Source organism: Pipra filicauda, unplaced genomic scaffold (assembly GCF_003945595.2).
Source record: "Pipra filicauda isolate LSUMZ 115617 unplaced genomic scaffold, ASM394559v2 scaffold297_size1274073_pilon, whole genome shotgun sequence".
Taxonomy (NCBI): Eukaryota; Metazoa; Chordata; class Aves; order Passeriformes; family Pipridae; genus Pipra; species Pipra filicauda.
The window spans coordinates 310444-338305 of record NW_024104417.1 but is presented as its reverse complement, the minus strand read 5'-3'; the positions used below and the strand labels follow the sequence as shown (position 1 = coordinate 338305).

Below are 27862 nucleotides of genomic sequence, written 5' to 3'. Positions count from 1 at the left end.
AAGAGATCAAATGCCAAGCAGGCAAAGTATAGCACCTGCAAGAACTAAGACAAAACTACATATACTTTTTACTCCTGTGGAAAGGTAAAGCTCTAGAGAGATGGAAGAAGTTGCAAAGGGCTTATGGAACAGTTGAAAAAAGCTGACTGCAGAAGTAATGCAGAGCAGCATTGCAACATTATCACACAGTATCTGGAGAGCATGCTAAATCAAAGGAGAAGAGAAAGCAATGGAAATCCCAAGAATTCTTTGCATTTGCCCTTGAGCTCTCACGTTGCTCATCCTGTACCTTTAGCAGGTTGCAAACACAAAAACCAAAAGCAGATTTGTCATGTAAAAGTGAGAAAAAAAAACAACCACAGCACACTTGTTAAAATGTGGTCAGCTTCCTACTAGTTAAGGATTTGTGTGAAAGACTGAGGAACTCCAGTGACACCACCCTCTTCCCTATCCTGCCCTTCCTTACCCGGATACACAAAGCAGCCTCCCTCATCAGACATCTAGGTCTACAGGGCTAGATTACTACATACCAGTAAATAAGCGTGATCCATTCATTACAGAGAGTTTTCACACTCCAACATGTTCATTATTTCTGGAGAATGCCATCCACTTGAAGACTTCACCATGCATGATAAAGAACTCACCTTGTACAAAACAGTTGCTTTGCATATAAGCCAGCAGACTTCAGGCCTGCCCAGTAGCCACGTACCACCACTTTCAGGCCTTAGTAAATACAAAATTTATTCAACTAAAAGAAAAACTTGGAAGAATGAGTTCTACTGATTTTACAGGGATTTCATTCACATTCCACTTACTACCCATAAGCCAGAATGTACAGGTTAAAGCAAGATTGTGTGAAGATTCTTCTTCTCCCAAGTGCATAGTTAGAGATCCGGCCTCGGCTTGAAAATACCTCCTAAATTTACAGAATCCTTCAGAATTTGTTTTACGTTTTCTCAAAACCATGGATGGCTAAGCATTAGAAACAAGGCTGTTACCAGTATGACTCAATTAATGAAAATATCAGGCTCTGTGCCCTACTAACCATATTCCTTTGAGCCAAGTGCCGATAACTCAATTAGGAAGAAAACTGAGGAAAACAGGGGTAGGATTAATCAGTGCTTAAAAGGCACAACCAGACAAACCACACAACCACTAACAGCCAACTGCTGTGTGAAAGGCTCCTGTGTCTGACTAGACTTGTTCTGGTTTAGATTCTAATCCTGGGGAAGCTAAACTTCATTTTCTAGGAATGTTTTTGCTCATGTAGGGTCTTAATGAAGAAACACTTCAGTGACAGACATGGCAAGGGGAAAGGCAGGAGAAGCTCTTATTCACAGAAGGGCAAGAATTTATTTTCTACAGAAGATGAGGTCTGGCAAAATGAAAGCGGGAAACCTAGAAGGGAACAGGTCTGTGACATTCACTATATCCAACTTCTGCTGCCAACTCTGTGCTTAAAAAATGGTAAGCGATAAGGTTGTTCAATTCCACTTTGTTACCTGACACACACTAAAGAAATGTACCGTTTTTAGGATGCTGAGCAGTCATTACAGTTCAGCTCTTGGAGACACAAATACAGCTTGACGCACTATGTACTTTCATGATAAGAAGCAAATTACATCATTACCAAAGCCCTAAAGCAAAACAATACTTGAATCAATAAATTCCTGGACAACATTTCTGTACTACCTCTTGATAAACTGTAAGCCCATTCACAGTTCCATAATTTCTCAGATAGGCTCTCACATAGAGCCTCTTAAAACCAGAGTCAAAGCGGGAAAGATTCGTAATTGTTTGAGGGAGAGGAAGTCTCACATTCACCTTTGTTCCAGTAGTTCCTGGCAAGAGAAATAAATACAACAAATATTCATGTTTCTCCATAAGGACAACCACGCTGTGCAACAAAAGGTACACCCATAGGGGAGTAAAGAGCAGTAATTTCCCAAGAGAAATGAAGACATAAGCAAAATATTCTGTTCATGCCTAATGAATGCCAAAGAAAACTTCAGACTGGACTATGCTGTCTAGTCTATACATACAAATGGAAAGAAAAACTTTTTAAAAATTGCCCCTAAAATCTTATGTTGGAACATTTTAATTCAGGCATTGTGGATATAGCTCTGATCCCCAAAATCTTTCATAGATCTAATCATGTCACAAAACATTTAACCTTCCACCTTTCTAGAAAGTTACTTCCTGTCCCACACAGGTTAACAGGTGAATTAACCTAAAGATATCTTTTTGGTACTAAAATCAAAGTGTAAATTCAACTGCCAAGTAGCATAAGACACAGCAATACCCCAAACCCATTGTGTTGTACATAACTTCAGTTTTAAATAGAAGATTCTAAACTGAGAAGGATGCACTAGCGCTTTAGAGGATTAAAAATTAACCGTGTCATCTAATAGTGATTGTGGTAAATGTCTTCTGAAAGCAATCACATTTCATTATTTCTTTTAAGTAAAGTAAGCCATTTCTTCTAAACTTGAATACTAACCTATCCCTTGTACCATAATTTAAATGAGGGTTTTAAATCCTTTTTGATCTCATTCTCCAGCACATGGAAAGAAGCAAATCTTTACACTAGCAGAATAAGGGTTACTGTATATTCTACCAGTCATGGCTACATGAACTTGAAAATGGCAGAAATTATTTCTCATGATGACTAATACAACTTCTTTATTAATTAAAGCAACAATCTTCATTTTCTAGGAGAGCAAAAAAAATGTGATCCTGAAACAAGCAAAACTCCACTGAAGAAGCTTTTCATAAAAGTACAGACCATTGCTGCTGCCAGAAACAGCAACAGAAAACCCAGAGCCAGATTCTACCACCACAACTCTTAGGAGGATTTTTCTATTTTATCTGTTTTCTGCCAAGAGAAAGTGTAGCCATTGAGAATGAGCGAGTTTCTTTATACACTGGAAATGAAGACTTTTAGCATTAATAATATAAGGTAAAAATAAATTATAGCTGAAAAACTCCAAACCAGCTGTAGACACAAGTTTACAGAGCACTGTTTAGAGATACTCAACTACTGTAATACAGCCTTAATGCTTGCCAGAACTTGTTACAGCTGAACTCTATTGCTTCTGAAAGCCTGGTAGTACTTTTTCTAAATTTAAGTAACCAGTAGAAGTACAGAAAGATCAAGTTAGAGAACATTTAAACAAACTGGACAGACAAATTCATGAGACATAATGGGATGCACTTCTAAGGGTCGTGTGATCCAGCCAACGCCATGGTAAGGTCACCCAATTATCTCAGCAAGGTCATGGCACTCAGAACACATTCCTGAGAAGTGGACAAAAGCAAAACATGTCCCTATCTTTAGAAGGGCTTGGAGGGCAGTCTAGGGACCCACAGGCTGGTCAGCCTCACCTCAATCCAGGAAAAGTTGACAGAGCTTCCCAGTAAACATTTTCAAGCCAAGAAGGGGATTGGAAGTCATAAGCATGGATTTATAAGTGGAAGTCATGCTTGACCAACCTGACAGACTGATAATGAAACAACTGGCTCAGTGAATGAGGGGAGTACAGCAGATGTGGTTTGTCCTGACTTCAGGAAGACTTTCCAACTCTTGTTTTCCATAGCACCTTCACAGACAAACGGATGAAGCACAGACAAGCTAACTGGACAGTGAAACAAAACTGAAAACTGACTACCTTGCCAGGCAGGAAGATACTTAGAGAGCTAGGACAGTTTACTTTGGAGAAGAGAAGGCTCAGATGGAGTCTTTTCAACGTGTATAAATATCAGGAGAGAAGAGAGAGTGGAGTATAGAAGACAAACTCTTCTCAGTGACAGCCAGTGAACAGACAAGAGGAAATAGGTACAAAATTAAATGCGTTTCCATCTAAGCACACTAAAGCATTTTTATTTTTTTTTTTTACTTTTAAAATCTACAGGTGACTGAAACAAGCTGCTTAGGGACATTGTAATATCTTCATCTTTGGAGCTGCTAAAAAGTCTGACTGCATAATGTTATGGGCAACCTGCTCTAATTGGCTTCATTTTGAGCAGTGTGTTGGTTTAGAGATCTCCAGAGGTGTCTCTTCCAACATGTGTATTTCAGGCTCTATAACAGACATTGAGATATGGCTAGGAGTTAATTGGAAGATGTTCTAATGTAATTTTACTGTCTGTACAGATCTCCACTGGCAATCTAGTATTCCAAAACAAGAAAAATTCCTCAGCAAGAGGCTCTGCAGTAAGAGCACCTATGTTCTCAAACCCTGCTAAAAACAGATAAGGACCTTCAAAAGCTTGTTGCCTACAAAATAGTACAATCATACATGAACTTGAGAAGAAAGGTCAGCTACTAGATCTTCACATAAAGAGCATATTCTTAGCTTTAGCTAAGAAATCCTCCTGCTTCAAGGCTTTTTTTATGCCTCTTAGTATATCCTTAAGTTACAAAAATTCTAAAAGCATAAGTTGTGATAGTATATCAACAATTTTCACCACATATTTCAGCAATAGCTTATTGTTTCCATCATCTTAGTGCATGACCACACCTGGAGTACTGCGTCCAGCTCCAGAGACCACAGCACAGAAAAGACACAGACCTTGTTGGAGCAAGTCCATAGAATAACCACAAAAATTATCAGGGTGCTGGAGCACGTCTCCTATGAAGGCACACAGAGAGTTGGGGTTATTCAGCCTGCAGAAGAGTCCAGGAAGGCCTTATTGCAGCCTTTCAATACTTAAAAGGAGGCTTATAAGAGATGGGGACAGACTTTCTAGCAGGGCATGCTGCAATAGCACAAGGGGTAATGGTTTTAAACTAAAAGATTTAGACCAGATATAAGGAAAAATTTTTTTACAATGACAGTGGTGAAACACTGGAGCAGGTTGCCCAGAGAGGTGGTGGATACCCCATCCCTGGAAACATTAAAGGTCAGATTGGACAGAGTTCTGAGTTCTGACCAACCTGATCTATGAAGATCTGTTCAGTACTTCTCTTAGTGACCACCTGTTGCTTTTGTCTTGCCTTAGTGGTTAACTAGATCAAGTACTACCCTGATTGCACCAGTGACAAAACAACAACATATTTCATTGTAAGAGCCACAAGCACCATAAGAAACTCTCAAATACATGCACTTTTTGTTCACGAGTTCCCACAATAGCATTACTATCTCTCAAGGACAGGATTTAAGCAAAATACTCACGCTAAGTAATTATTACACAATTCATTACTGTTATTATTATACTATTCTATACAATATTCTATCTGTTCTATTCTATTCTGTCACTTAAACAGAAAGAGGATTGTGTGCAATCTGGCAACACAATAATATCAGAGCCTTAAATAGATGGCCTGGTTCTCCACAATGCATATGCAGTCACACAAGCAATAAAAGTCTGGGCTTCCCACAAACTGACAAGATTACACTTATAATGTGACAGCTAGGCTTGATCCAAATTCTCCTTTTACTGTCAAACAAGGCTGTGTGACTCTATGAAAAGAAGTTCTTCCTAGTTAATTATCAATGATACTATGCCAGTGTTTCTGACATCTCTTTTTTCTTTCTTAAAAAAAGTAACTGACACCTGACCTCATAACAGATCCTTTTATAATACCATCTGCAAATTTAATTTGTTTTTCTCTTTTTTTACGGGAACAAAGAAGGAAATTGAAGAAGATAATTTTAAAATAGATTCACTGAAAAGAGTATTTAAACACCTTCCTTCAAGTTAGTATGCTGCCTGGGAAGACTTCAGTATAGCATTTGTGCAGCTATTATACCCATTTGTACACAAATCCCTGGGAAAGAAAAGTGTCACATAATTTAAGATGTTGATATGACAAATTTATATGTTGCAGACAGGAATTTCCTGATTCAAAACGTGGACATGAAAGAGAGCTTCCTGTTGCTTGCTTTACTCCAAGAAGGATAAAAAAGGGTAAAAAAAACCTCCAAGAGGCACAATTTTTCCCCATTTATTTCTTTAAGGCAGAGGTCACAAAAGTATAAGGTGAAGAGACCTACTTTGCCAGGAAAACTACTTTTGCTGAGTTTGGACACTGACATAGAGCTGGAAACCTTTCCTTAAATACCTGTTCAAACACAGTCAACTGTGATAACAGTTGATAACACCTCCTTTATGCTTCAACTCCTCTAAAGATCTCACATAAAACTGTCCTCAATGCAAAGTCTATGCTAGAAGGCACAGAGGTAGACTTGGGACTAAAAGTTAGTGGTATGATCAGACAGAACTACTAGCTTTTCCTGCAAGTTCAGCAACAACACTACTAGTACTCAATCTAAATACTACTTGAGTAACAAAGTCCTACAGTTTGTCTATCCAATCACAAGTTGTACATCTATACATACAGAAAATGTTGCATATTTCTTTTCCTTATCATTAAGTAACGGATTTTACTGGCAGCCCACCACTCATTTTTCATCTTTTGAAGGTTTGTACTCCTTAATGAAATAGTTGCCCTAATTTAGCAAAGCACATGTCCTGTATTAAAAAATACAGGCATAGCTGACTATAAGACAAAGAGCAGAAATAAACCACTTGTGCATTTCAACCTTCAAATGTCATCCACTGCCTTCTGCCAATCACTTTCCTAAAACAAACAAGACCCACAAAGAAGCAAGCCAATTCCTAGTTAGGAATTGTTCACAGAAGTGAGGAATCCAGAAGTGGCCAAAGGACTGAAACTGCCAGGAAACCAAGTTTGCTCAGGAGTTTTTTGGGGTTAGCAGTTTAGACTTAAAACCACACATCCAGTTCTGAATATATATTGATTGCCCAGCTCCCAAAGAATGATACAGTATCAACTTCATATAATCCCAACTTAAATCCAGTTTGGTATAAGGACATCCAAGAAAAAAACCTACTTGTTTCAGCTTAGGAAACCTACTAAAGCCATCTCATGTCCTTCCATGCCTATGGGGAGTGGGTAAAAGAAGGATTAGGATGTGCAAGTCCTGGACTCCTACCGAGATGGGTCTGCTGGAAGCTTTCCCTGCCATGCATCCCCAGCAAAGTTTATTCGAGATTCTGACTGGCACACAGTTCATGATTTTTTAAAATGTACAGAAGAGTATCCAGTTAATCATGCACCAAGCAAAGCTACCATCCAAGTCAATGAAAACTCCTTAGAGTACAGTTAGTTAGCTTCTATCTATTAACAAAATAGTAAAATAATTAGAGACCCTCCCTTACCCCAGAACTATGTTATGAAAGAATAACACTTTATGAAATAACATGCATGTTAGCCACTAAGTTATTTTCTAAAAAGCTATCAATAACATTAGCAACTTTTTAAAGCTTAAATCCCCCACAAATCTGCAGCTTTGTGTGTGTATAAACACACATACTTGAATACACACACAGGCAGTTCATTTTTTAGAAAAGAAAATTTTGTATTGTGAGCAGCACAGCAGCTCAGTTAAGTGCTGTGTCTGACCCTCCTCCTGCCACTGCCATGTGATCTGGACAACAACATGCAACATAAGCACTGAGCTTAGAGTAAATTTACTTTTTGGAGACAAACTGAATAAACACACAGACACACAATCATTTCACATTGCTCAGCTGACAGTTACACAAAAAAATGAGTATCATAAGCATCATTTTTGAAGATTACTTTCGGTTAACAGCAGTTGGCCGCTGTCAAAATACAAACTCACTTTAAAAAAAAAAAACATTGTTTGAAGGATTGACATTTTGAATATTGTCACATTTCCTGTCCCAATCTTGCTATTAAGAGGCAAGTCTCAATGCTCTGAATGTAGGACAGTGAAATCCAGCAACAGGTAAAATGCAAAAACCAACCATGGCCAAGCACCAAAAATCAGAACACGATCACGTAACCAAGAGCAACACAAAAAGCACCATTGAGTAGCACCACATTATTTACAGTAGTCCTACAGAGGGTGCTAAGGTTCAACTGCAGCTCTTACACACTGGGGAGGTGTATGAAGGAATACTAGCCCCGCCAGAAAAAAAAAAAAAAAAACCAAACAAAAACCACACAACAAAAACAACAACAAAAAAACCAAAACAAAACAAACTTGTGTGAGAGCAGTAAGATACATTATCTCAACCAATCATCTAAGAAAAGATCAGAATAGTAAAGAGAGACAGCAGTAAGTGTTTAACATGTCAAATAGTAACTCAGACGTCAAAACAAAGTGAGGAAAAATAAGCACAGTCCAAGACCTGTTTAGCACCTAACTTGATGGGACTCTTCACTTGACTCTGGAAAAGTCATGGGGTAGAAAAAAATAAATACTAGAATGAAAAACTATCCTTGCTGATGAAGATGCAGTACACAGGGAAGATACCTCAGGGGCGTGTCACAATTTTGTAATTAAATAATGCGGTTAATTTACTGGCATTCCCACCCCCTCATCCTCATTAAAATGTCCTGTGAGGCTTCACAGATTCTAACAACCAGTGTAAATAACTGGTAAGTGATTATGATTCAAGTCTTTGAACAAATTAGCTTACCTATCGCTAATACTGTTTCTCTAATGCAAGACTAGCATGTTGTACTGTTCTTCACAGCTGACACAAGCACTGCGTGTGAAGTAAATCCAGCAATACTTTGTGGGGAAACAAATCCTAACATATGCAAAAATCTATAGGTCCTGAATGCCAGAACTTTTGGATTTAAAAGATTTCCAGACACAACATCAGATGGGTCAGAACACTTGCCATCACTGGATTAGCAGAGATCTAGTTTGAAATGAAAGGCAGCATTCACAAGGAGTTAGTGTCCAATGGCATCTTCAAGAAAAAGGACACAAGTCTGAAAGCTTAGATCTTAACCATGTTCCCCAGTTGAAGGGAGGGATTTAAGAGAGTAACATACTCCAAAACGAATACAGACTTACCTACTTCTCCACAGTGCAATATGCTGGCAATCTCTAGAGAGTTTTAGCTACTGTACACCATGTCACACATCATAATTAAAGCCACCTTTGTGAATCATGTTGCCTGTAGCAACTATATCCCACGACAGAGGCAGGTTTCCCTACTAGTGCTTACTTCAGCAGGACACTGGGATCTACACAGGAATTTTCTTTCCAAGTGGTTTGTGAACAGAAACCACCACAAATAAAAATCTGGAGAAGGAATATTTTCAAAACAAGAACTGAGTTTCACTTATTCCTAAAGAGTTTGCTTTAAAATCTTACCAAACTAAATATTCAGATTCAAAAAGAAAAAATAAAAAACAGTTGGTCAGCAAGGCTTATGATACAGAAAGGATGTTGATTTCCTTGTCTAAGCTGCCATTTCATCTATTTCTCCCTTGCCATCCCCTGTTCTCCACAGCACCAGGCTCCTGTGTTATATCAAGTCTTTCACGACACATTTCAGATCAACTGGAGCTGCGGCACTGTCACCAATCCTCTCTACACCAGGTTTTGGAAGAAGTAAGTGCAGGAGATATCCAAAGAAATTTTCATCCATAACTGCAGGATTCTGGACAACTGACTTATTAAAAAAAGATATCCCTTCATAAGATCTGAACACTGGTTTTGTCAAAATTTTGTACTATTATTTAGCTCCTCTCAAATTTGACTGGTTCTCCAGTCTCAATTTAATGAAGAAGTCACTTGGGAAGAAGACAAGTATTGAAAAGTTATGGCTATTTTGCAAAGCAGCAATTGCACCTCAATACCACAGATTCCCTTCATACATAAGAACACAGGTTGCTCCTCCAACCCACATCACAAAGCCAATTTCCTTATAATACAGAAGCCTGCAGTTTTAAAGTCCTCCCCTTGTGGATGAGAAACTGCCTCAGGTGGTAGGAGGGACAGCGTCCAATTACCTTTTCACAGAATCACAGAATATGCTGAGTTGGAAGGGACCCACAAGGATCATCAAATTGAACTCTTGGCCCTCCACAGGCGATCCACAAGAGTCACGCCATGTGCCTGAGAGTATCATCTAAATGCTTCTTGAACGCTCTCAGGCTTGATGCTGTGACCACTTCCCTGGACAGCCTGTTCCAGTGCCCAACCGCCCTTTGAGTGAAGAACCCTTTCCTCATGTCAAACCTAAACCTCCCCTGACACAACTTCAGGCCATTCCCTCAGGTCCTGTCACTGGTCATCAGAGAGAAGAGATCAGTGCCTGACCCTCCTCTTCCCCTTACAAGGAAGTTGTAGACTGCAATGAGGTATTCCCCTCAGTCTCCTCTTCTCTAGGCTGAACAGATCAAGTGACCTCAGCTGCTCCTCATACAGCTTCCCCTCAAGGCCCTTCACCATCCTTTTGCCCTCCTTTGGACACTCTCCAATAGCTTTATAACTTTCTTATATTGTGGTGCCCCAAACTGCACACAATATTCAAGGTGAGGCTGCATCAGTGCAGAGCAGGGCGGGACAATCCCTTCTCTCGACCGGCTGGCAATGCTTTGCCTGATGCCCCCCAGGACACAGTTGGCCCTCCTGGCTGCCAGGGCACTGCTGACTCATATTCAACTAGCTGTTGACCAGGACCCCCAGGTCCCTTTCCATGGCACTGCTTTCCAGCATCTCTCATTCCCCGGTCTGTACAAACATCCAGGTTTGCCCCATCCCAGGTGCAGAATCCAGTACTTTCCCAAATAAAGTGGGCAGATGTCAGTTGGTCCCCATCCCACCAGCTACCACTACAGTCAGCACCCACCCAGCCTTGTGCCCAGGTAATAACAAGGTTATTCTGGGCAGAAGCCTTACAGAAACAGTGCCCAGCAAAGTACAAACAGCAACTGCCAAGGTGTCTGATCAACTTGGCAGTAGTTAAAGGGCAACATACTTCAACTCAGTCTCCTTACCTATGATGACAAATAGTGTCTTGTTTGGTCAGCTGCAAGAGCATTGCATTTTAAGAGAGGTCCTTAAACAAACACCTGACTTTTGATAGGTTCTACAACAAAAAGCTGCTCCTTCCACTATCAGACACAAAGCCTCTCCTTATTTAAAAACAAGCAAAGAACTAAAGCAGTGACAGAAAGGTGAATGATTTATGCCCACGTCAAGAAAGGAAAGGACAGCAATAAGCACTCTTTCTAAGGTAACTGACGATACATCTCTAGTCCTTTACAAATACTGTTCCATAATAAAACGGATTTCTTGGTCCAGTGATCTCTTAGCATTGGTATAACTGTTGAAACACATTCAGAAAGACTAATTTCAAGCTTTAACACTTCAGTCTGAACCTACTGCATACTACAAGTCTGAAATCTCAAGCTCCATATATTTTTTAGGTAAAAAAGCTTCCAGAAAAAAATCTGCCTTAGAAAAATTATTTTAAAAGTCCAAATGAAAACTAGGAAAGTAAACTTGTATGTAGTATTTTACTTTTAAAAACAGGTAAACTCTTTTTTTTTTTAAATGAGTGTTTTGTTCATATCTCATCTGCATGACATGACTTTTCAGATAAGCAATTTTATTCACATTTAAGCTTCATTCAGAGCAAGTTTTAGCCTGTGTCAGAAAATTAAATTAATGGAAAACAAATACATTCAAAGGTGCTGGAAATGATTCATCAGACTCTGTAAACAAACTAATTTTGAACTCCTCAAACATCAACTCTCCTGTCCATCTTAACATGACAATTGTAGTTTCCAATAAAATTCTATTCAATAAAGCCTTGGACAAGCAAATAAATAAACTACACTGTAGTGCCTTTATGTGATAAGTCCTACTTAGCTGTCTGAGATTACTACTTATGCCAATTTCAAAAATAAGTGTTTAGTACTCATCAGTGTAACAATGCAGCAATCCACATAACACCCAATTTCCAAGTACTAAAGGTTATTTCCTGATTTAAAAGTTTTATCTTGAGCAGGAGTTATCCTCGCCGTAATGTATCTATATCTTCAGCTTTGAGATGAGAAGCAATTCGGGTAAATTCCTGAAGTTCTGCAGTTCCACAGTGGATGGAAAGGCTGTGTGAAAAACAGCAGCCATTTTCAAACCATTTGCAGTTGTCTTCCTGAAATCTCACTTAAGGTATCAGCAAGTAGTGAAAGAGAAAACAGCATTCAAGAAGTTCAGCTAACAAAGGTACTTTTCTCCAGCCCTAAAATGGCACAGCGTAGTACAACATCAGTCTACAATGCCCACTATGCTGCAAACTATGTGCCACAGCCCCAACCACAGACGCCACTCCATGAACTTCCACACGGATATTCAGGTTGCTTTTAAAGCACACAGCAACTGGGCGATTCCTCAGAGTGCTACTCCTACCCCTCCTCGTGTGATCACAATCACCTCCTATTAAAGAGCAAAGTGTTACAGCCCTTAAGCAGTTCAATTGTCAAAAGTACCAAAAGCCCTAGGTGAAAAAAGGCCTCCCTTTATCAGTTTTAGATTTGTACTCCTTTGCATAGCCCAGAAAGAAAGTAGCAAACAAGAGTTCTCAATTTTTCCTCAGTGATTGATGATGCACTGGAGTTGCCAAGAAACACAGATCTATAAGCACATTAATGATGCCTTGGACAAGTTACCTAAACTGGAAGATCAAAGTTTTGGCCATGCAGTTTGGGATCTTTTTTAATTTATTTTATTTTAAAACCACTCTTCTACCTACTTTTCAACACAGGTAATGGTGTGAACTAAGATTAATATCCCCCATGTTGTCTGCATTCCCAGGATCCAATCTCCACTCTGAATGGAGGACAGAGGTGAATTAAGAACATCCTAGTTGCACAAATCCTCCTTTTCCTCACAGTCCCTATCAGGTAGTTGGGGAACAGTAAAGCTCTTCTTCCCTTCACCAAGGGCTGCAACAGACTCAGTGTCAGTCACATTCCTTCCCAAAAGTTGTACATTTATTGAAGTGAGCAGTCCTCTGAATTCACGAGAAAGATCAGGGATGCATCCATGCCTTCCTATCATTGAGGTAAATGCCCCTCAGCAACACGATTTTTTTTGCAAGTGACCAGAACAACACTGATCCTTTCAACTCTGGTGAAATAGTAAGCTTTCCCTTTTCAGAAGGTATCCAAAGAGGCCCTGATTGCAACTTCTAGGTTCACCCCATATATGCAGAAGTTATTCTAGTGATAGTATCAAGTGAATGAAACCCCACACCAGCAAGAATATCTTTAGCTTAAAGCTTCTAACTTTTTCAACCCCTCAGAAAGCAGAGCTCATTTGGCAACAAATGAAAAAAACTATGGCATCTGCTCTAAAAGTGTTTTTCTCCTTTCCTTTTCACAATCTTCATGCATATTTTGGATGCTAGAGGTATATTCTTTGGCAATTGCCGTCTGAACTCCCAAACAATGGAGCAGACCTGAGGACCATCTCCCTCGCTCCACCTACAAACCCTCAACAACAAAAAAAATAAAGGGAGGAGGTAGCGGTGGTGATCCTATATGATTGCCCAATATTTCGAGGGGAAGTCATATATCCTATAAAGTTGCCTAAATACTTGCAGGGCAACCTATATACAAGACAGCTAGAAGTTAAAGAAAGCTTAAAACTGGCTGGCAGGAAAGACAAACTTTCTGTAGTTGCCATTGGTTTGCCTGACACCAGCTGACTGTTCCAGTAGTCTTTCACATCAGCAGCAAAGCAGCTGAAATTCATCCCTGATGCAACTCCAGCGAGACTAATAGGTTTCCACAAGAACGAATCAGGCCCTGTATATCTAAAACCAAACCCACTAAAGTTTCACTGAAGCGAAATTGCAGGAGTACAATGTATGGCTAACAGCTGGAGAACATTAACTCTCTCCCCAACCCTTGCTGGGGTTAACTTTTTTCTTTCTGTTCAGACAGGAAGCAGTCATATACCATACTGCATAATATAAGGATCCTGGGATATAAAGACGAGTAGAATAGGATTACAAAGAGCACTCTACAAGTTTTTAGCGAAGTTAACGCTGCCATAACCCCTGAGCTGCCTTCGCATCGCAAGCCGCACAGCTGCCCCACCAGCATGAACTGAGACAGCACTTAAGTCTTATCTAGGAAAAAAAAATAAAAATTAAGGCTGTTTTTGAGGGTCGTAGCGCAGCGGGAGCCCGAGGACTGTGTCGTGGATCGTCCCGACCGGAGAGGGGAGTGACTCCTCGCCCGGTCACCCCCATTCCCGGCCGGGACGACTGCCGCTGCTACTCCAGCACCCCTCTTCCCCCCCCCCCCGACTCACCCTCGCTGCCGTACTGCTTGCCATTGTTCGCGCCCATCCTGCTGGCTTCATGCTCGTCGCCGCTTTCCCACGGCGCCGCTCAGCATTTCTGTCCCGGGGCGCCGAGCGACGGCGGGCGATGGAGTGGAGCCCTGGGGCAGTGCTGGGGGAAGAGCTCCCAAGAGTTTTCACGGTGACATGTTCAAAACAGCCTTGTAACTTCCTCCGTTTCTTCTCGGGAGGCCGACACCCTCCCTTGCCCCCTCCAAAAAGATAACATAAAAATAAAAAAAAAAGGGGGGGGGGGGGAAGGGAAGGGAAAGAATCAAAAATACGATGTCTCGGGGCGCTCTCCCCGCCCCGGTTTCCAGCCGGGGTGTCAGGGCAAGGGAGGCGGCTCCAGTTATAATCCAAAAGCAGGGCGGGCGGGACGACCTCCGGGCGCTGCTTCTACCGCCCCGCGGCCGGCGCTGGGGCTCCTCCGATGCTTCAGCGCCGCTCCGCCTTCCTCCTCCTGCTCCTCCTCGCAGTGCTGCCGCTGTTGTCGCCTCCGCCGGGAGGCCGCCGCCAGCCACTTGTTGCCCGTGGAGGGAGAAAGGGGAGAGCCCCCGCCGCAGACTTTTGTTAGCGGCAGGCGCCTCCTCCCGGCGCCCTGCGCCGCCGGGCCAGGGGGAGGGAGGGGATGGAGAATGGAGGGAGGGAGAGGGGATGGAGCCCAGAGCGGCCCCTGCCCTTAAAGACACAGCGCCCGTCACGGGGGCTCCCCTGGCCACTCTCCCCCGCCTTCCCCGGTGTGTCTCAGCGGGGCGCCCCAGGGGCCGCCCCCTGGCTCGCCCCCCTGCACTTCTCCGTGCAGCCCCAGCCCCGCTGACCTCCGGCCCTGCTCGGCTCTCCCCGGCCGTGCCCCGAGGCGGGGGTCTGCGGCCCCTCCCCGGACTGCCCGGTGCGGGACGGGGGCAGGGGCGGCTCGCAGAAACCCGCCCGGGGCGGCACTGCCCCGGTGTCCTTCTGACGGACGGGTCAGGGCTGGGCACTTCTGCGGCACCCCCCAGCCCTGTGCACTTACGGGAGTTCTCAGAAAGTGACCATGTGTAGAAGGAAGCCTCGCTCGCGGGGTTCTCTCCGGCTCGTTCTCTCCGGCTGCTCCAGAGTTCGAGCCGTTTTCGCCTTGCAAATAGTATTTCCACAGACACTCAACTCCAGTGAATCATTCCCGGTCTTTGCGCGCCATATCGAGGGAAAAATAACCAACTGTTTAACAGCCCCAAAATTAATTCTCAAGGTATGCTATAGGGCTGGCACTTTGGGAAGAGATGTTTCTATTTATTTCAGCTTTCTTAAAAACCAGATTCTTCTTTCACCCCAAAAGACAGACTCCTAAACTCCCAAGGCCACTGAGATTGTCAGGAAATCAGAAGCAATATATGCCCATTCAGCTCAAATGTTAGGGCTGTTATTACAAACTGACAGGGACTCACCTGCCATTACCAAGGTCATATAACAAGACTTCACGTATCTGAAATGGTGGAGTGTGTTCAGTAGACATCATTTATGGGATAAGTGCCTTTCCGGAGAGCAGCCCACCCAAACAACAGAATTGGAAGCAAGGTTTTCACTAATGCACAGGAGTCCACACCATCTCTGCCTGGCAAAAGGGGCTGGATATCAAGAGAGGCTGCCAATTGGGAGTGAGGGTAAACTGCATGTGTGGACAGGTTAATACTGAAACTGCCAGTCCTAAGAGGATGCTTGCCTTCAACAGGCTACCAAAAAATAGCAATGACGTTTTCTGCAGACAGTGGTTACCCATCATCAGCGGTTACCGAAGGCTTTTTAGAAAAAGAGTCTGATTGAAAAAAAGTGAAAAAGAAAGATGAAAGTTTGAAATAGGTGGAGAAAGACCCTGGAGCAGGCACAGAGCAGCAGTCCAGCCTGGTTTGACACTGGTATCTCACCTCTTTCTTGGCCAGATGGTGCTGCCTCTCTGTCTTCTGGGAGGTCAGAGTGCAACAAGCACTCTGCAATCCACACTCCAGGTGTGCAGGGGATGTTGTGGCAAGTACATTAGCATAGGGAGCAGCACAGGTACATGTAACTATACCTGAAATGTGAGTTACACAGGTAATGCAGGAGGTGTGTGGAAAGAGGGGGACCGGGACCCACACTTCCAGAAGAGGGATGTGTACTTGTAGCCCACACAGCTTGGGAAGTGGTATGCCCACAGCCATGCACATGTGAGACTAAGACTCTTCAGGATTAGTCATAAATGGATCTTTAGGAGTTTATAGCTCTCTATTGACATTTTGTAAGTATCTATTATTGTGTTTTATGTGCTGTATTGCTGATACTGGTCCTCGGCATACAGCTCATTGATTGCCAGGTCATTACATATCCTTGTTAAAAAGACAAAACTGCTTTAATCCTGATTTGATTTAAACCATGAGTTGAGCAGTTTTCCCTGCACTGCCCTATGATCTTATCTATGAAAAAGCATCTCTTTCTAAACATATCACAACACATATAAGATAATTACAGATTCACAGAATCACAGAGTATGCCAGGTTGGAAGGGACCCACAAGGATCATTGAGTCCAGCTTCTGGCCCTCCACAGGACCATCCACAAGAGTCACACCATGTGCCTGAGAGTATCATCTAAACACTTCTTGAACTCTGTCAGGCTTGGAGAGCCTGTTCCAGTGCCCAACCACCCTCTAGGTGAAGAACCCTTTCCTTATGTCAAACCTAAACCTCCCCTGATACAACTTCAGGCCATTCCCTTGGGTCCTGCCACCAGCCACCACAGAGAAGAGAACAGTGCCTGCCTCTCCTCTTTCCCTCATGAGGAAGTTGCAGACTGCAATGAGGTCTCCCCTCAGTCTCCTCTTCTCCAGGCTGAACAGATCAAGTGACCTCAGCCACTCCTCATACAGCTTACTGCATGAACAGATATTTCTGAGCAAATTACGTCTTTGTCAACATACACAAATGGCGTGTAGAACTGCAGAGACAAAAGTAGCAACACTGAGAGCACTACGGAGAAGGTGTCTAAAAGCTGAAGTTTTGGGGATGGCACGTTAATTTTTTTTAAAAAGTGCGTTTTCAGTAAGAAGTGGGATAATTACCTGAGGCTGAAATGGGTACCAACTCAGCAATGGGCAGCTGTGGCTGGCATGCCCAAGCATCTTCCTCCTGGCCAATACTGTGGGGCAATGCTGCTCCCCAGCTGTGGGAGAGCACATGCAGACTGAAAACAACATGTGTCCCTGCTCCATGTGCAGTCCAGCTGTGCTTAATTTTAGCCTGAAATACAGTGATGGGAGTATGCACTGAGGCAACCTCTCAGCTCCTCGTGTCACATTATGTGCTCTGTATCCCGTGGCAGTCAACCACCTTAAAGTTTTCCTGTGTGGGTCATAGGACCAGGAAGGCCAATGATCCCACTTCTAACTCCTAGAAAGCTGTGCATTTCTTGCAGCAACCTTTATTGCATAAAAGAGAGAAATTTCTCGGTCCAATTGGGAACATCACCTCACGCAGACCCAAATGCATACCTGTACATAAATAATTTTACATAATTCAGGAAAAAAAGTCTCCCTGAGAGGGAATATAGCAGTTTCCATCCAAATTCACATTTGATGCACCCCAACTAAATTACTCCTTTTGCCACATAGTAATTTTGCTTATCAAAAATGGACTGGTGCTTTGTGAGACAGGAAGTTCAGGTGTCGAGGGAGCCCTGTAAAGAATAAATAGATTAGACAAACAAGTTACCACTCCATCAAGTTTATGACAAATCCTAGGAATATTCCACTGTGACCAGAACCAAAATGAAAGGGGAAAAAAAAACACAAAAAAAAGCAGAAACAACCAACCAAACAATCTCAGCAAACAAAACAATAAACCCAAAAAAGACAAACAAACAAACAAAAAACATCCAGAAGAAAAGCCTAGAGGGGAAAGAAGGTCTTGATTTAGGAAACTTGAACACGGCTTTCTGATGAAGGACTAAAAATTGCTGCTGCACATCTTGTTAGACTCTTTTTATAGGACAATGAGATGGGGCACACAGGGACAAGTAGTAAAGTACCAAACTCATTTTGGTACAAAGACATAAAACTCTCAGCAGAAATGTATTCGTCACAGATGATACTGCTGACAGTGGGTAACTGACTGGAGTTCTTGGAGTTTCATAAGCCTCAAAGCATCAACATGAGCAAAGAAGCTGGGAAATCCTAGTTCAAAGAGGGTCATCTTATAGCCCTTCAGTATTTATCAAACACTTGATTCATTGTGGGATTCACTGTGGGAGCCTGGGAGACCAATTATGCCCAGCCATATGGTTTGGGACTTAGTACCATTATGGTGACTGCAGATGAGACTTAAGAAGATATTTTCTTTTAACAATTTAAGAGGCGTTTCACTCATTCATGGCAAAGTTACGTAGTAGTCTTTTTCTTTTTTTCTGTTTGTCTTCCATTTCATCCATATCTTATACACTGAGTCTATTCAGCTTGAACTACATAGTGTCCTTATACATAAATACAAAGGAATGGTAGGAGTCTCTTGGCCCGTGACTGAGTTAAGCTGCCTGAACCATATCATATAATTCCTCTGCAAAACAGTTTACAATAATCCTTTAAGATACTCTCACCTTGAAAATGGTGCAAAAGCACATCAGTTCTGCCGTCTTTTCAATGATCCAAAGGAGATGAAGTGCTTTCTGTAAGGACAAGAAAAATTGTGGGGGGTTTTGCTTCTTATATAAGCAGTATGACCCCCCTTAAGAGAGGAAGAGATGCTGGTTTTGCAAGATGGAAAGATCTGTTGTTACATATGAGACGTGCCTTCCTATATTTCTCTTCTTCATGAGAAGACATCAATACATTTTTCCTAGACTTGTACCCTGTCACAGCAAGAGGAACTTAGAAATTATTACAGCTGAGGAAGAATAAGAAAGCTATGGGCCAAAATGTTTCTATTTGGATGTGTTGCTACAATAATTACTGGGAATGTTTGTACTACATCTCTATTCATCATGGACCTCCTTTTGTGGTGCATTACATGTCTCATGATGCACCATTTTTCTATTCCATGACCAAAACCACAGCAATTTTGGAAGAAGTAGCCAAGCAAAGGGTTCTGGATAAAGAAAATAAAATAAAAAAATTTGAAAGCAACAGAACTATTTCCATACGGCATTATCACAGCAATTCCAAGCCTGAATATTTTGGCTCTGAGATTTTTGCCACAGTTGTTTTGGTGGGGTTTTTTTATTCAGTTTCAGTCTAAGCTTTCCTCTTTGAGAAAACAAACAAACAAACAAACAAACAAACAAACAAACAAACAAACAAAAACCACACACAAAAAAAAAACTTCCACCTACTTCCAAGTAGCCTTATGTGGAAGTTCAATTCAAAAGCCAGTTGTATGCCAGGCCTTAAAATTCCAGCAACAATACTAGGACTAATTTTCTATTTTGTGTAGGAAGCTTTGATTTTTCCTGCTTGAGACATTTTAAGCATTTCATTTCACAATTTGATTTTGAATAAAATGATAAAAGAAATCAGTATCCTTTTAATGACAGCAGAAGCCAAGTAATATTTTTCTAATTAAGTCTACTTTTACATCACCATGTTCATGGGGCTGCATATATTTTGTGAATGCTTCATGATAATATCTGTGTTGACTGCTTTTGGGCATTGTAAAGTGAAAAAGAATCCAAAAGAAATTTGACTAATATGTTGCTGGCAATTAAAGCCATTATCAAAAGCATATTGTTTCATTAACTACAAAATGATCAGTTACTACTGCGAACATCCTAAAGGAAGAAAAAGTCTGGATTCTCTTCATCATTACAGATAAAAGTTATGGCCTCATTACCCTATGACCTGAGAGTTTGTGCCATTTTATCATTAGAAGCTTTAGTATAATTATGAGTGACTTGATCTACATGGCTAAAAAGCTGGAGAATCTAAGGATAGCTCAGACCGTATTTTTAGGAGGAGCTTTCAGTAGAGCCTGTTCTGCTGGCTGAGAACTCTCATAGCATCCACTTGCATGAGGTCAGGCTGCTCCAGCCAAGCAAAGGCTCTGGTCCCACAATGACTTCAATAGGTCTGGTTGAAATGCATTAAATCAAGGTGGTGTTCAAGTTCTAGAACATTTTGGACTTCAACGAGTTTGTCTCATGATAGGTTTGTCTGGTGGGATTGCAGAACAGATGAAGTATAGGCAGTTCTATCATTTAAAGATCCACTTTTATTTTAAACTTCTTTCAGAAGTTCAACTAATTCAAATCTTTGAAAGTTTTTAACCAACCTGAGATTTTAAGACATTTTTGCTGATTTTTTCTTCAGTTTTACAGGAGGAAATCCTCACTCAGACCTGATTTTTCCCTTCTTCCAACAACAAAAGCAATAAATAAAATTCAGACTGTGTTGAAACATGTTTTATATTACAAATAAAATCTGTTGAAAAGAACAGTGGATTTGAAAAGTCAAGCCTCTAAGTCTCAAGTGTTAGAAAACACAGGAATGAAGACTGTGTGCGACTCCACAATCACCACCCTGAATTCTCCCTCCTTGCCCACAATACACCTTCCACCACAGACAAGCCTGAGGCCTACGACCAATGCTGCAAAACCACTTCATTCCCAGGAGCAGTTTGAAATTATGTAAATTGTAAAATTTTAATGCATAGGCACAACGAGACATAGTAGGACTGTAGAGGCAAAATTAATTCTGGCATTTCATAGCTTATGTCTGACCTTGCAATTTTAACACAGAGGCTTTTCACTGGCTTTAAAACACAGTATTGACTGGTGCGTTCTCCAAGAACTGAGAAAAGAATGAACTTAAGAAGATACATTGCCTCATCTCGTTGACATCTAGCAACGATTTTCAGGGTTGGAAGCCTAAGGTCTGCTAAACAGACTGCTGTTAGTTGGACTAAAAGAAGTACTGATGGCAACATAAGACTTTCCAAGCACCGTAGTTGTGTCTACACTTCTCGGAAAGAAATTGTGGCCTCCTTCTTGGGACTCTGGTGTGTGAAAAACAGAGCAGGGTGAGAATTGGGCCTGGATTATGCATAGCTGACACTCACGCTGTGGACACTCCCCAAACAGGGATGTGGATAAACTCTGGAAACCCCTGTATAGAAACAGCCTGCAGGAATTAACACTGGGGAAAGGTAAAGCATTTTTTTTTGTGATGTGTATCTTCTCTCAAGAAGCAGCAGGTGTTGCAGGATCACAGGGTGCTGGATAAAGGATGTTGCAATAGACTGAGCTTCTTCTGACCATTGTATCTCTATAAGCATATTTCTTCTGCTTTGACCACTACCTATACAAACAGTGCAACACCACATGCACACCAACGCCTCATTTCACATCCTTTCTTCCCATCTGGTTAGCGGTAGTCTCTGCTTCCCTGGCCCCATGTATGTCAGATACTTCACTCAACAAAGCTCCCTTTCACCCTTCTGGTCCTCCTTCCCTGCTTCCTGCCTCTACTCTCTTACCTCCCAAGCTGGTAACCAGTAAACTCTCACATTTCCACAAATTTTTTCTCCTCAGAACTAATCTCCAGTAACTTCCTTCTATATTCAGTCTTTGTCAGTATTCCCTGAACCAATTTTCTTATGGTCTCTTGCCACTGCTGCTGCCAGTTCCATTCTTCTGCCTCAAACTGATGCTAATGCAAAACATTCTAAGAAATGTCACAGGCAGTGGCTCTTGAATTTTTCAGCCCTGATGGGCTCCCTCTAAGTTCTTTCTTCTTTTCATAAGGAGAGGCAGCAAAATTTAGCCACGTGAAAGGGAGTTTCACCAAGTTTCTATCAGAAAGTTCTGTTATGTTTCAAAACTTTCTGAGACATCACACTTGAGTTGTCCAGCCTGCAGCCAAAATGCCTTGTTTTCCCTTCATGGTGTCAATCTCTGCACAACCATTCTGGACTTCCTTCAGAGCCTGGCTTGACTTTCCTCAGTTTTAGGTGAAAAATCCGCAGATAACTCTGCATGAGGCTTAGTGGGGGGCAGGAAAAAGTCTCTTTGCTGACCCTAGATCTCCTCACAGGCCTGGCAGAATCGTACCTTGTCCAGTCACTGGGTCACCCAACTCACAGATGGAGCTTGCACCCATTGAAAGCAAGCTATGTACCTTGTCCCAAAGGCCAAGCCAACAAATGGTGACTCTGTTGTCAGTAACGCTAATGCCACTCTCACCACATCCTTCGCTCTTAACCAAGAATCAGAATTTGGTTTGCAAACAGCAGTGTGTACTCTGAGAAAAATGGGTGCTTGAAGAAGCACAAACAAGAAGCCCTTTCAGTACTGCAGGCTGGACTACTGTGATACAGTGAAGGAAAAGCACATGTCTGTGCAAACATTAGCATTTACCCGTTGAAACAAAACCAAGGTGTGAACATCAGCCATGAACCTGCAGAGGACACCAATGGCAGCTGTCTGGATGGAAAGGAACAGTTCAAGCAACAGCCCATGAAGAGCACCTATACTGCCCCTTGCACAATAGGATAGTCTTGTTTGTGTGCTCTGCTAGGAGGTTTTTCACATAATAAGAGACCAAGTTTATCTGCCTATGGCAAAGGTTCCATAGGCAGAGTGATTCTAGCACTCAGTGCATCAGGTTCAGCGAAAAGGCCCCCTGCTTTCTCCAGCTTTCATCCCCCCCAGACAGCTTGCCTTGCCCCATATGCCTATGACTAATTTGGAAATTTGCCATAAGGACAGTGTCCACATGTAAAGCCAGCACAATTAGCATGCATATGATATTTCCAGAAATGTTATGAGCCATCATCTAACAGGTTAATTTCTGGCTTAATTAAATCAGTCAATTGCTTCTGGGAAACAAAGTGTCATTGCTCCATTTCTAACATTCAGACCTACAATTCTAAGTATTTTTACTCAAACATATTAAATCTCTTGTGCAAGTCCTTTGTATGTTAAAAGAAATATTATAGGAATCTTACTACAAAGTGAGCCAACGGCCCTAAGCATTACTTTTTCACTTTGATTTTCATTGATGCTTCTGTTTTGTGAGACTCCATCCTTCACTACACAACATGCCCCTTCCTGACAGCTCCAGAAGGAGTCTATCCATTTCATTATGACAAAACTTGGCTCAAAGAGACACCTGATGACAGTGCAGAGTGCAACCTCCCACCTAGGCTTTAGCCTCAGCAGATCACAGCCACAGAATATCTAGATTTTTATATCAGAGAGACACTATATTCAGGGAAACAGATTTCCAAGGCAATAGAGCTCATCTGAGGCTTCCCTAAATGTGGGAAACTGGACTGCATAGTTTGTGGCCGTGGGGAGGATGTGATCACACTCATACTCAAGGTAGAAAATAAAACAAATAACCTGCCTTATGGCAGCTTGACAAATCTAAGTGGCTATATTTTATTTATGTGAACTAAAACCTAGACAGATGCTTATGTTCCTAAGTGCTTGTGCCAGCCACCTACTACAGGTGCATTCACATCCATAGTGTTTATTGTTGGAAGGGATCGCAGGTACTCTCTGCAAGGTACTTCAGTTTAAAGTCAGCAAGAGGAGCTTAAAGGCCCCAAACAATACTCTAATGTACACCCCAGGCTTTGCCCAAGGCCAACTACAGAGCACCCACACAAACCCTTCCAAAGCTGCATTTTCTAAAACAGAGCGTTCTGTGACTTTTGTCTTTTTACTGCCCCTTTCATTGAATCATAGAATCATAGAATCATAGAATCGATTGGGTTGGAAAAGACCTCCGAGATCATCGAGTCCAACCCTTGGTCCAAATCCAGTCCATTTACTAGATCATGGCACTCAGTGCCACGTCCAATCTGCGTTTAAAAATCTACAGGGATGGTGAATCCACCACCTCCCTGGGCAGCCCATTCCAATGCCTGATTACTCTCTCTGTAAAGAGGGGGATCAAGTTAAAGAGTCTGAGGAACTTTAAGAATTTCTAAATCCATTTCTTGGCATTTATGAACTCTGGTGACTGGGTTCAAAATGGTAATGAATAAATTAATGAATAATTCAGAACTACTCATGGAAATCACCCTCAGCAATTTCCCTTCATATCCCATGTACTGAACAGTGAAGACAGCTACAATGGTTGGCTTTATCAGGAAGTTAGAGCTGTTACAAGGGTTTAAAAGATAAGAATAGCAGCACACGCAATTTTAAGTAGAAGTTACATTATACATGGTGATATCAAGCCAATGCTCTCATGAAAGCATTCATTTAGTGAATTTAATGAGAGCAATTTGTCACCAATTTCACACACCATTTGCCTAGAATTCTCTAATGCAGCATTTCACTGCATGCTCCTCCCCCTCAAATAAACTGCATGTTGTATGCAGTTTTGCCTATCATTAATCATCTTTTCAGCACTGCAAGTTCAATGCTGCTTTCCCAGTAGGAGACCAAAGGAGCAACCTAGCCAAAAGAGGGAAAAGTCATGGGAAAAGAAGAATATAAATGTTCACTTAAACAAAACAAAAAAACAACAATAACAAAAAAAAGACAAGAGCAAACGCTAATAGGACCATCCCCTTCTGACCACAGTAACTGCTTCTAACAGCAACTTCTGGAGCTCTACTCTTTCCTTGGGTTGAGCATACAACTACCGGACCCAAATGGTACTTCTTTCAGCTTAAAAGCTCAAAGCAGAGGCTAAGATCATCAGTCAGTTTAAAATAAAATATAAAATAAAAAAAGAAGCAAACCACTCCCCCCTCCCATACTGTCACCAGCTTCTGGAATTGTTGTATTTTATTTTTCAGCTAGGTCCAATTCAAAGACAACTCTTTCTACAAAAAACATTAACAACCCATATATTTATTGAAATTGTATCTGCAAAAGGCTTGACTTACTAAATAACTAATTTAAGAAGGCATTAGTGTTGATTGTCAGCATTTTTCTGCTAACCAGGATGACTGAGGGAAAAGCAGATGGAAAGTAATTAAGAAGACGAGGAGTGAGGTTTGCTGGATGTAACTGATACTGTTGGTAAATCTGGGACTCGTAAATGATTCTCCTCAATGAAGAAAGAGAGACAGATGTTTCTGCTATTTCAGCAAGGAGCTAGGAGAGAGCAAGTGAAAATGAAAATAAAAATCAATAGAAGAACAATGAGCCTGTAAATAAGTGATTCAACTGGTATCACACGCTTCCTTCTTTCCTCTGACACTCCTAAGAAGTTTGAAGACTTTGAGAAGTGGAGAGAAGGAAGGAATCCTCTGACATGATCTTATTAAAAAAATTCAAGATGCCAGTAACTATAGCTTACTTCATCTTATGTGGACTTGTGCAGTAGAAATATGGGCAAAAGAAAGCATTAAGTTTTCTTCTAAATATCTGAACTTTTAAAGAAGTGTAGGAAGGATTGCCAGTTCTGCAATATGTTGTATGTTATGTTTAAACAGTACTGAAAACCTGAAATGAAGCAAAACAAAAAGGGAAATAGGTGGAGTTATATGTTTACACTCAACACAGGATCCCTCCCTGTTGCGGGGAAAGGCATTTTAGGAAGGCTGAGAGAAGGGGGATGGGGGGAGCTGTACCGAGCATGTCTGAAGGGGTAAGGCATGACTCAAGCTACAAAGTATTTCCACAGCGAAAAGTGCTGCTATCATCTATACTGGCAGCATTTTCAACCCGGCAGTGGTCTGTTGCACTAACTTTGCTCTCTCCTGCCAGAGGTATCTGAAAGGAGAAGGTTGCTTTCCAAGGAGCAGCTAATCAAGATTTTATTATTTTGGCCTTCAGCAATTATCAATAAGAAAGTTAAATGAAGTGTGGGTTTGCATGTATGCATAACTGCATGTATATGACAAACAAAAATCCACTCCTTTTAGAATTTTTCTGTATCTATTTAAAGATATGTGTGTTCTTCTGAATACTTAACCCCCCACCTAACTTTCAAAACTTAAAAACATACTTTAAAAATTTTTCCCAAATATATGATATTGCATCTGAAGGAATTATGATGTTCCATCTCAGCTGCTCTTATCTCCTACGCTTCTGAGAGATTTTCCTTCATGGGGAAAAAGATAAATCCATACAGAAAGATCAGGGATATATATTTTTTAATTAACATTCCAACCGTTCTATTTTACTTCCTTTGTTGACTGCTTCTTGGAAGCTGCTAAAGGGCTGCCAATAATTGGCAACTAAAAAAAATAAAAAAAAAAATTAACAGCCTGCCTCCCTTACCCAAGGTATCCAGGTATGAAACTGTTTAGATTAGTCAAATTGAGGCTATTACAAAAAATATACAAAATATACAAATATACAAAATATACAAAAGTTTTTTTCCTATTTCTATCCAGAGTTAACCTCTATTCTAGTTGCAGTAATACCCGGTAACCTACCATCACCACTCTCAAATTTAGGAAAGTAATTGCTTAGAAGTTTCAGATTTGAGCTTCGAAAATGCACCTTGTGCCGTAGTTTACAATATCACTAGAGTTAGAAAGGTCCTATAAAAATGACATGAAGATGATGTAATATTGCCAGCCACAGAAAATTCATTGGCTCAATTAACAAGGTCAAAGCCTTTTTCTTTCACTCCCATGCCACAAAATTCAGTGTGGTTTAAGGACTGTAGACACTGCATTTCTGTGTCATAGAATAATAGAATCACTTATGTTAGAAAAGACCTCTAAGATCATCGAGTCTAACTTTTAACCAAGCACTGCGAAGTTCATCACTAAACCACATCCCCAAGCGCCACATCTGCCTGTCTTTTAAATATCTCCAGGGATGATGACACCACCACTACCCTGGGCAATGCTTAAAAACCATTTCTGTGAAGAAATTTTTCCTAACATCCAGTCTAAACCTCCCCTGGCGCAACTTGAGGTCATTTCATCTTGTCCTGTCTTTTGTTACCTGGAAGAAGAGACTGACCCCCACCTTGCTACACCCTCCTTTCAGGCAGTTGTAGAGAGCGATAAGGTCTCCTCTCAGTGTCCTTTTCTCCAGGCTGATCAATCCCAGCTCTCTCAACCGATCCTTATAAAACTTGTGCTCCGGCCCCTTCTCCAGCTCCATTGCCCTTCTCTGGACACACTCCAGCACTTCAATGTCTTTCTTGTAGTGAGGGGCCCAGAACTGAACACAGGATTCGAGGTGAGGCCTCACCAGTATTGAGTACAGGGAGTCGATCACTGCCCTGGTTCTACTGGCCACACTATTGCTGACACAAGCCAGAATGCCATTGGCCTTGACACAACAGACTGACCTAACATTTTGCACATAGAGGCATGCCGTAGACACTCAAGAGCCACTTGAAAAACTCAGAAAGCCTTGTGCCATATGGGCCTTTTCTCAGCAGAAACTTCTGCATGCTCAAGTCCTTCTGAAAGGAGTGTTTGGGAGAGACACGAGAAGTTCCAGTGGCTCTCTCACCATCAGCTTCTCCTGCCACAGACTGCAGACACTCAGGGCAGTGGTAGAAGCAGGATCTCCATTGGACCGGCTTCACTCACAGCTGAGAGACCAAGGGTATGCCTCTATGGAGGATAATCCTCAACCCTCATTGCGAACACTGGATCAAATACTGTCCCTTCAAGAAGTAGAGATATACCGAGAGGAGTACTCATCATAGTTTGTTCCTTACTGTATAACTACTCCTACACCACCATCCTTGCTGCAGAAGAATGTGATCCTGACCTGAATTAGCTTTAGGCACATATAACGCTTGTTGCCTAAATACTAAAACCTAGACAACTAGAGATG

The 27862-nt window shown here is 41.6% G+C and overlaps 1 protein-coding gene across 1 annotated transcript in view; it reads right to left on the bottom strand.

The window, feature by feature from the left end:
* Positions 1-14410, bottom strand: part of FBXL7 (F-box and leucine rich repeat protein 7) — a 180267-nt gene extending 165857 nt beyond the window's left edge. Inside the window, exon 1 of the mRNA XM_027739001.2 lies at positions 14124-14410. Within this exon, the coding sequence (XP_027594802.1) occupies positions 14124-14160 (37 nt within the window). The 5' untranslated portion in view covers positions 14161-14410. The remainder of the gene's footprint in view (positions 1-14123) is intronic.
* Between the last annotated feature and the right edge of the window lie 13452 nt (positions 14411-27862).